A 9,430-nucleotide genomic window follows, 5' to 3' on the forward strand; every position below is an offset into this window, starting at 1 on the left:
AAAAAAAATAGTAGTGTAGAGTTAATGTTTTTAAATGTTAATGGTTATAGTGAATGACTTAAGAGAGTCAATTTTAACTTGTCTAACATAGAATAACAAATGTCACAGTCCAGAAATGTCAACCTAGGGAGGAAAAAGTCATAGAATCATAGACAATTAGGTGTGGGAGGGGCCAGTTAGAGCTGGAAGGGGTCATCTATTCTAACCCCTTGATCAAAGCAGGACCAGCACCAGTTAGATCATTCCAGCCATGGTTTTGTTGAGTCAGGCCTTAAAAATCTCCAGGGATGGAGATTCTACAAGCTCTCTAGGTAGCCCATTCCAGTGCTTCACCACCCTTGTAGTGAGAGAGTTTTTCCTAATATCCATCTTAAATTTCCCTTGCTGCAACTTGAGACCATTGCTCCTTGTTCTGTCAGAGCTTTACATGTGCTGATTTGGGATGTTAGAAAGTAGAACCCTTTATTTCTAGGCCATTAATACAAATGCAGTCCTGGTTAACAACAACAGGAAGTTACTACTGGTTCTCAACACAGTAGCCTGTGCAATAGAAACCCAATCCACTGACCCTTGGAGTAAGTGAGAAGAGGTGAGGCCTTTCCATGCACTCTCCCAGGTTTGAATCAAGTCCCAAGTTGTCTAACTGGATAGGAATGTGCAGTGCAACTATACTCCCATAAGAGGCACTAATTGGTATCATCAGTGGTAATCTCTATAGAGAAGCCCAGGGGAAAAGGGCACTGAGCTACTCTGATGCCCCCAGAAGCAGCTTTCGATATTGAGATGCACAATCAGGGTAGTATAGGGTCATGTTGCCCTTCTGACCCTGCCTTATCACTCCTTTGCAATGCACCACCCACTCAGTGGGTGCTCTGGCTCCTTCATCTTGCATATGTAGGGTAATGAGTCAGGTGCAGGCTTGCTTAACAAAGTTGGATGTTTTAGTTCAAGGAATAGAAGCTGATAGTTTTAGATCCAGCAGTCCCAAACCCAATCCCTACTGTGAGGAACGCCCTTCACAAAGCAGGGCATTACAGATTGAAGCTCTCATTCTTCAGGATTTTCAGTATTCTTGACATTAATTCTCCCTCTGTTTTCAAAGACGACTTCCCACCTTGTGCTAACTTTCTCCTTAAATACAGCTACTGTACTTATATGCCATGGGAGGGTTTTTTTTTTACGCTGAATTTATTTTAATTTGGGGTTCTGATGGAGCAGGCTAAACTTTTGAGGACTGGCTTTCTTGTTCTTTTTGCCATTTCAGAAAATTCCACTGTACACGTAATTTTATCCACATGCACCTCTTTGTTTCCTTCATCCTGAGAGCCACTGCTGTTTTCACCAAAGATGCTGTCCTGTTTGCAGATGAAAACATGGACCACTGCCTTATGTCGACGGTACCTATCTTTTCTTCCCTCTGTTTCTTTTGATGCTTGGTCTTTATTTGGGAAGGAGACATGGATATTTCTTAGTTTGGCCTAATAGTTTGATTATGGGGAATGAGTGCATGTTTTGGGGGGAATGGGTCTGAATTAATATAGCAAATCATATCACAAACACAAAGAAATCAGAAGGTCAAAGGTCCACCTGAGCTTACCAAATCTTAGGCCTAATATGGTTAAGGCATGCCAGTATCTGTTGCCAACAGCACACAAAGGAGTGATGTGGCTCATATCAAATCCCACTGCCTTGGACTTCCCAGGCCAAAAAGGTAGGAGCCATTTACAGCTGGGTCAGTTAGAGGTGGCCTTCATCATGGCTGAAGCACGACTTGCATTCATGTATCTGGAGTGGAGAGAGTCCTGAGCTGTTCTACCCCTGCCCCTAGAGAAAGAAATGCCAAAGCCCACCTTGGCCAGAGAAATGCCAAAGTCCAATACTGATTTCAAGGGGTTTTGGAGCCTTGCCCTATGCAAGCTCATATTCATTTCAAGTCAAGATTCTCCAGCTTTGCTCAGGGCCTGAAAAACCACATATTCAAGAGACTGGAAGTAATGTTCTCCTCTTCCCATGTGTTTCTAGGTTGCATGTAAGGCGGCTGTGGCATTCTTTCAGTTCAGCATTTTAGCCAACTTCTTCTGGCTCCTGGTAGAAGGGATATACCTGCAAACGTTGCTTCTGTTGACCTTTGTTTCTGACAAACAGTATGTGTGGTGGTTCATTTTGGCTGGCTGGGGTTAGTACAATCCTTCCTTTTATTGTATGCTTGCCTCACATTTATTTCCAGAGCAATGCAAGAAATAGCACATGAAATGCCTTTTTCGGTTGAAAATGTCTTACAAGATAGCAAGAGTTAAAAAAATTGCAAGTATATTTTTTCCAATTTTACTAAAACATTCCCAATTTTTGGGGAAAAAAATACTTCAGTCAGGTTTTGCAACACATCCATGAGGTAGATGAGTATCATTATTTCTAATAGCTGCACTGAGGCAGTTGTTTCAGACTGCAGAAATAGTGGTACCTCAGGTTCAGCATTCCAAAGCAGAAGCGCCCAAATGTAATGGACACTTAAAATGTTTGGTCTCAGGGGCAAAATTTTGGCCTCGATTAAGTCAATGCGAGCTTTTCATTGTCTTCCAGTAGAGGCAGGATTTGACAAGAGGTGCCAGATCTTGTCCTGAATCTAAGATGTTTAAATGGCACTTGCACAGCTTGTATGCATCCCAGGCACTAAACATGATTCTGCTCTGCCCTGGGTAGAAGTCACAAAGTCATGCAGATTCCCTCTACATCTGCATTTTGACCTCCCTAGGCCGCTACCCCTGCTTATCATGCAAGCTCAGAAGCAATTTTGAATGTCCAACTAGAAGTCTAACTCCCCCTCAGGTGTCTGGGAAGGGTAGAGGCTCCACATTAAGCCCCCTATTCTTTAGTTGGAGAACCCCTGCTGGGTTGAAGCTGAGATCACAAATGCATCAAGGAGAAGAACCCACTTTTGCCCAATTGTATCTTTGGCTCTTTCCTGTGAACTGGGGTATCTGGATTCTAGCTCTTCCTGCCCTCGTTCCTGCTCTGTGCAGGCCAAACCTGGCAATGAAGGACAGGAATCTTCCTAGAAGGACCTGCCACTACTGATCTCAATACCTGTCTCCAGTATGTGATGGAGCATCATGGAAGCAGTGATATAAACAGGTCGTTAGAAACAAAATAGGATCTAGGACTCAGTGCTTAACCCTGGAAGCCCAGTATTTAAAACACTTCCACTGAGAATCCCCATTTGAAAATCTGCCTAAGCCTTAGTTCCCTTAGCTGCTTGTACACACCACAGTGGTTTAATTTGGTTTAGTTCTTCCTAAATTTCCACCGTTTCAATTTAGGGAGAATTAAACCAAACTAACCCCCCCTGGTGTGTACACAATGGTGGAGACCCTCTCCAGTGGCAGGGTGGTGTGTGTGCATGCGCTGCTGGTGGGTCCCTCCCAAGCGGAGTTGTGGGAGAGGCAGGTAAGCTCTAGCACTCTGGCACTGTCCCTGCCACCTTCCTGCTGCCTTCCCACTGTTTGGGACTGCCCGGGACTGGCTGGCTTGCCCCTGCGGTGGAGCGGCAAGGCGGCAGAAGCGTGGCTGGGTGTGCTGGTAGCGGGAGAAGGCAGCGAGGATGGTGCACGGCACGCTGGAATCCCACCAAGTCCCAAACACGTTGGCTTCCAGCACTGCGTGCGCTGTTGCACTTTGTTAGATAGGAAACTAAAACACCTCAGAGGTGTTTTATCTTGCTATATTACAAAGTCATTTAAAGCGGAATACGCTACTGAGCATGCAAACAGCAGCACCATTTAAGTGGTTCAAAAGGGCATTTAAGCTGCTTTAAAGGCCAATTTTGTGGCGTGTACAAAGTCCCCTGATCATTAAATAAGAGGAAACAAGAGGTACTGTTCTCTTAAGGTCTTTCTGAGGCCTGATGAACTAAGGCTTGTAAATAGCCATCTGAAAGCAAACAAAGATGAAAGAGGTGGGACTAAAAAGTGCAGTCTTATGTTATAGTTCTAAACCATTGGATAGAGGGTTAGAGAGCATTTGCCAGTTAAGTTGGCTACTGTGTACAGTCATGAGTCTTCATCACAGATAAATAACCTCTCCTACAGCTCCATTGCCAAAGGACTGGAACTATCTACCCAGAATGTTCTAGAGCTAAAACACTTATAGCTAAATCCTTGTAAGTGATTAAGTGCGTCATACAAAAGCTTGTCATTCATCCCCAAATCTTCCTCTGTCTCGTTCTCAGTGGCCCTCTATCCCTCTTCTAATCTCCGGTTAAAATAGATTTTTGTTCTTGTTTTGTTTTCTCATTTCCTTATACACCTCAATTTCATTAGCTTTTTATTGAACAGATAACCAGAAGTTTTTATTAATTCACTTTGAGATCATCTGGCACCTTTGCCAGGAATTTATTGTCGTACCTCGTTGGCCACTTCATAGCTCTGTTAAGCAGTGTGGATATCATGTGCCTGGACTCCCCTGTGTAAAGTGAAACCATATATTTGTTTCAATTCTTTTAGGGGCTCCCACTGTTGTGATGTCTGCTTGGATTGTAACCAGAATCTACAGACAAAATACAGGGTGAGCCAGAAAAGCATGGTTGTGATGGGAGAGCATCCTGTTTTGCATATTAAATTGCATTCATCAGCAGGGAAACACTGAAACAATGAAAATTTAAGCTTAAGATTGTGCATCATTTATATTTAAAATGTAGAAATTGGCACATTAGATAAATGGTTTTAAAAAGCCTTCCACTTTTGATCTATGTACCCACAGTTCTGCAAACTCAGACGCTTTTGTCATAAATCTCACCATTTTTATTTTTCCTAAAGCCCAAGCTCCTGGAATGGTAATAGTGGAAGCAAGCCTCTGCTTCCATTCAGAAACAGAAGGGTTAATCTTTCCCAGAGCTGCACAGAAAAGCTTGAAAAAAAACAATCCAAGTGTTCCCCCCTCAAACGGCTATTTTTTTTTTTTAAAAACAGAACACTAATAAAAATAACCCAATAATTATTATTGTTGAAAAACCACAGTGCATAAATTGGTCATAGATTTTGGGGAACCAGTATGAAATTTGGGTAGCTGGTCTCAAATTTATGTAGTATTTGGTGTTGGGCATGGGATCTCTGAGCTCTTGAGTCTGTAATATTATGCTCTGTGTTTTAACTGTGTGAGATCTGGGGCTCCTCTCCTCTGCCCTTTCACACACCTCACTGTTCTTGATTAAAGGACTTTGTATTCTTGCCAGACCTGTCTCCTGGAACAATCTTCCTTTAGCTCTCGGTTTCAGGCTTTTTTCATAGGGGCAGCATCACAGCGTGCATGCTTCTCAACACCTCCCTACTATATTTCAGCTACAATGACCGATTACTGGACGTGACATAATAGCTAAATGTTTCATCTCCTTGGTCCTTCATTTATTTACCATGTTTTCTTGCATACAAAACTATAATACATACCTTGTTTTTGAAAGGCAGAATGAAGAACAAAAAAAAAAAGATTTTTCCAGAGTTCTGGCTGCATAGAGCAGGGACAGAGCTTGAGCTTCAGCTGACTCACCCTCCCTTTCCTGCTTAACTAAGGCTGAAACCCTAGCTGCTGCTCAAGACTGGTCTCCATTGGCAGGTCTGTGATTTTGAAATGAGCTAAAGAGATGTGCAGTAGAAGGAGAGAGTACCAAGAGCAGCTAGCAGAAAACAAGATTGCCTTAAGAAAGGTTAGCATGGTAAGTGTAATATTGAGACCATTAAAAAGGAGAGATGATCATTAACGCCTGTAGAGTGAAAAACAATAGGTTCCCTCAGCTGCCCAAATAGTAATAGCACAGATGCTGCACTGTGGAACAGGAATTAAACCAGGTCACTTCTATTGCAGGCAGAAAATCATCTTCCTTGATCAATACATGCACTCCAGCTTTGGAGGTCTTATTTGGGGGAAAAAGGTACATGTTGTTTGAGCTAATACACTTATTAATAAGGAGCCACATATGAAGGTCTAATGGTCCCAAACTGCTGGAAGACCATTTTGGACGGGGCATTAGGAAAAACTTCTTTACCGTCTGCGTCTCCAGAGTCTGGAATAGACTACCCCCCAGAAGTGGTGCAAGCACCTACCCTGGATACGTTCAAGAAACACTTGAATGCTGATCTTGCTGGGGTGATCTGACCCCAGCTGCCTTCCTTCCCTTTGGGCAGGGGGCTGGACCTGATGATCAGATGAGGTCCTTTCCAGCCCTAATGTCTATGAAATCTGTGAAGCAGAGATTTGCTTGGAGCTGAACTACTAAAGAGGTGTGAGATAGTAATGATTTCTCCTCAGGCAGTCCAAATAGGATCCACGCTGCCAGTGTAGAAGTGATAGGCTGTACAGCCCATTGCTATGCTTGTGGCTTGCAGTGATCTATCAGCATCATTCATTTTCACTCATGTTGCACAGTGCTGTGAATGCAACCTCATTTCAGTTCTTCATCCATCTTCTTTTAGTGTGCATTTGTTTAGTGCAGGGGTGGGCAAAATGCGCTGGATGCGGCCTACCAGTCCATTCTATCCAGCTCGCGCGGCCCCTAAAAAATTTAGAAAATTAATATTAATCCGCCCTGGGCTGCCTGTTATGCGGCCTTCAATGGCTTGCCAAAACTCAGTAAGTGGCCTTCCACCTGAAATAATTGCCTGCCCCTGCTTTAGTGCATGCTTCTCCTGGGTCGTCTCAAGGGTGAGAGGAATGTTTTTACCCCGTACATCCTTGCCTTGGTAGGTGAGGCGGGGTGCAGAGGGTGGAGGAAGACAACCAAACAACTGCAAGACAAGCTGATAACAAAAATCCCTACAATCTTGCAGTCCTTCCTTTTGCTAAATGACCTTTCCTTGCACTGGTCCGTATTTAGGAGGAACGCTGGAGGATCTTTTGGGCTATACTTTTAAGTTGCTCGTGTCATTAGTTAAGAACATTGACTTCTTGTAGCACAACTTGGATTGTTTAATATTCAAAAGGAAAAAAAATTGAGGGAGTTCATTTGAGCCCTTTGGCTTCCTCTTTCAGATGCTGGGATGACGACGAGAATGGGATGGTGTTATGGATCATCCAGGGACCCATCCTGCTTACTATATTAGTGAGTCTTACCTCTGGGGGGGCTAAATGCTTTGAAAAATGAAAGCCAAGCCTGTCTTTTCCCAGTAAGATAGGGATGTGGGGCTACATGTGGCATTTGCTGTTTTGAAGTTTCAAAGGATGGAAATTGTTGCTCAGCTCTTGCTGTCTTGCAAATGGAAGACAGATGAGCACCAGTTGGATTGCAACTCTCAGACAAACCGTGGGGCAAATCATTGTCCTGGTTCCTCGGCTTCAGCAGAGCAATAACACAAGCAAGTCATGCGGATACAACGGCAGCTCCTGTGGGCACCAGTGCAGGGTCTCTCGAGGAGAGGATACAAGGTGAATTACTAAAGGTTAAAGCAAGGAATATGCTAAGATGAAGCCATTCTTAAATGCTCTGTGCATGAGCATTGGTTGCACTTCTTCCAGTACAGGAGAGTTTGGCTTTAAGGGCTTATTCTTACCTCTGGTCCTCAGATTCAGTTTATACAGTACATAGACAAAACCATCTGCTTGGCACATTCTGTATTCATGTGTCTGAAGACACAATGTGCCTCCTAACGGAGATGCAGGATTCCCAATTGGCACGTCCAGTACTACTAATAATACAGGCCATTGTAGTACAGGGCTGTGATGTACGTAGCTATTTATCTTTTATATATCTACTGCTTCTCTTTCTCCCTCCAAATCGCTGAAGAACAAGTTTCCTCTCCCCAGACACTTTTAAGCCTCTTCTCCATTATTTTTTTCTTGTGAACTTTGGAATCGAATCTTTAGGATCAATGTTAAAAATGATCCCTTGTTCACATAAGTAAGATGCTCGGATGTTTGACTATCCTTGGGAGTTAGGTTGGAAAATTTGAGAAAGGACCTCCTTGAATCTTTATGCTCCTAAAGTACATTTAAAGATTTAGCCCCTATTGACTTGAAATCATGTTTCAGAATATGGTTTGGCAGATCAGTGTGGAACTGGCCAGCATTTTCAATTGCAGCACCTAACTATTAGTGCCTAAAACCATAATTGGGTATCTAGGTCCAACTGGCCTGATTTTGGCTTTGAGTAACTAAGCTCCAAACAAAGTTACTGTAGAAGCTCAGCATCATCAAAAATGTGCTTTATACCAATGTAAGAAAAAAAAAAGCAGTGGATGCACAAATTATCCGGAAAAAAAACAGGTGTGAACCACCCCAGTGTCGGTTGTGTGTTGCATACTCAGATTTATCTTGAGGTAGAAATTCTCGATTGGTGATTTTCTCCTCCCCTGCCCCTCCAGTGTCTATATGCTGTAATAGCACTTACTGGAATAACTGGCTATTTCTTCACTTTGGATTTTATGCCACTGTGCAAAATTGAGTAATTTATGTCACTGTGCAAAGCGGATGTACATTGCCCTAGAGTAAATGTGTTTTGCATCCACATTCTCAAGCCATGTTTTATTTAGTCGCCTTGAAAAAAAGGATTTGTCTGCTGAATTGAATTCAACTTAGAAAATGTGGCACCTATCATTCGCTTGAGTTCACATGCATTGAGTGCCGGGTTCTCAGTGGCAGTTGTTATAGCTCCTTGGACTTTGCTGGATCTGCGTGATGTGACACCATTTGAGGTCCAGGCCCGAATGGTGGGAAGCTGAGTAGTTTCGTCTTGTCTTTTCAGGTTAACTTCATTATATTTGTAAATGTGATCAGGATTCTAGTACAGAAATTAAAAACGCCTGAGGTTGGAGGCAGCCACTCCAGCCACTTTGTGTAAGTAATGCTATTTCCTTCTATTTTCTCCCTTGGGATTTGTTTTAAAGCGCAGCTTACTGAGAGGCGCAACATGGGCTCCTTTTCACTAGCAGGGGGAGTGGTGGCCAGAAAAGAAATCCAAAGTATAGTCCCCTTCTCATTTCCAAGGTATGCATGGGTAAACAACGCTCTTGTTTCTTGGGTGAAACATAAGACTCCAATATAAAGTCCTTTCGGTGCTAGGTCACCAATCTGGTTCAAGTGAAAGTCCGTCTGGTAACAAACTATAAACGGGATAATACTTCTTTACAGGTTCACTCTAAGTCACCTAAGCTGGCCACTTCTTGCCTAGTTCCCTTTGTTTGTACGTCAGCTAAGCCCTGGAGTTTAATGAGCTCAGAATGATATTCTTTCCAGACACACAACTCCTCCCGTTCTGATTTCATTTCCTTTGCATACCTAACCGGCCCATCCGGAGAGACTCTGACACCTCCGAAGGATATTTCCCAGGGCAACTAGTGGCTCAATGGCTTGATAGAGCTACATCAACTTGGCTCTTGGCTGACAGCCCAAATGATACCAAATGCATGTTCAATGTTCTCTATGGAATGAGTTAGTGATCTACATGCAT

The 9,430-nt window shown here is 43.2% G+C and overlaps 1 protein-coding gene across 1 annotated transcript in view; it reads left to right on the forward strand.

Annotated features, from left to right (window-relative positions):
- Positions 1 to 9,430, forward strand: part of LOC109291069 (vasoactive intestinal polypeptide receptor 1-like) — a 40,525-nt gene that overhangs the window by 7,127 nt on the left and 23,968 nt on the right. The window contains exons 6-10 of the mRNA XM_019507929.1: positions 1,265 to 1,397; positions 2,023 to 2,176; positions 4,500 to 4,560; positions 7,018 to 7,087; positions 8,726 to 8,817. Coding sequence (XP_019363474.1) covers positions 1,265 to 1,397; positions 2,023 to 2,176; positions 4,500 to 4,560; positions 7,018 to 7,087; positions 8,726 to 8,817 — 510 coding nt within the window. The remainder of the gene's footprint in view (positions 1 to 1,264; positions 1,398 to 2,022; positions 2,177 to 4,499; positions 4,561 to 7,017; positions 7,088 to 8,725; positions 8,818 to 9,430) is intronic.

This window comes from Gavialis gangeticus, unplaced genomic scaffold, assembly GCF_001723915.1.
Source record: "Gavialis gangeticus isolate Ggan-Ray unplaced genomic scaffold, GavGan_comp1, whole genome shotgun sequence".
Lineage (NCBI taxonomy): Eukaryota > Metazoa > Chordata > Crocodylia > Gavialidae > Gavialis > Gavialis gangeticus.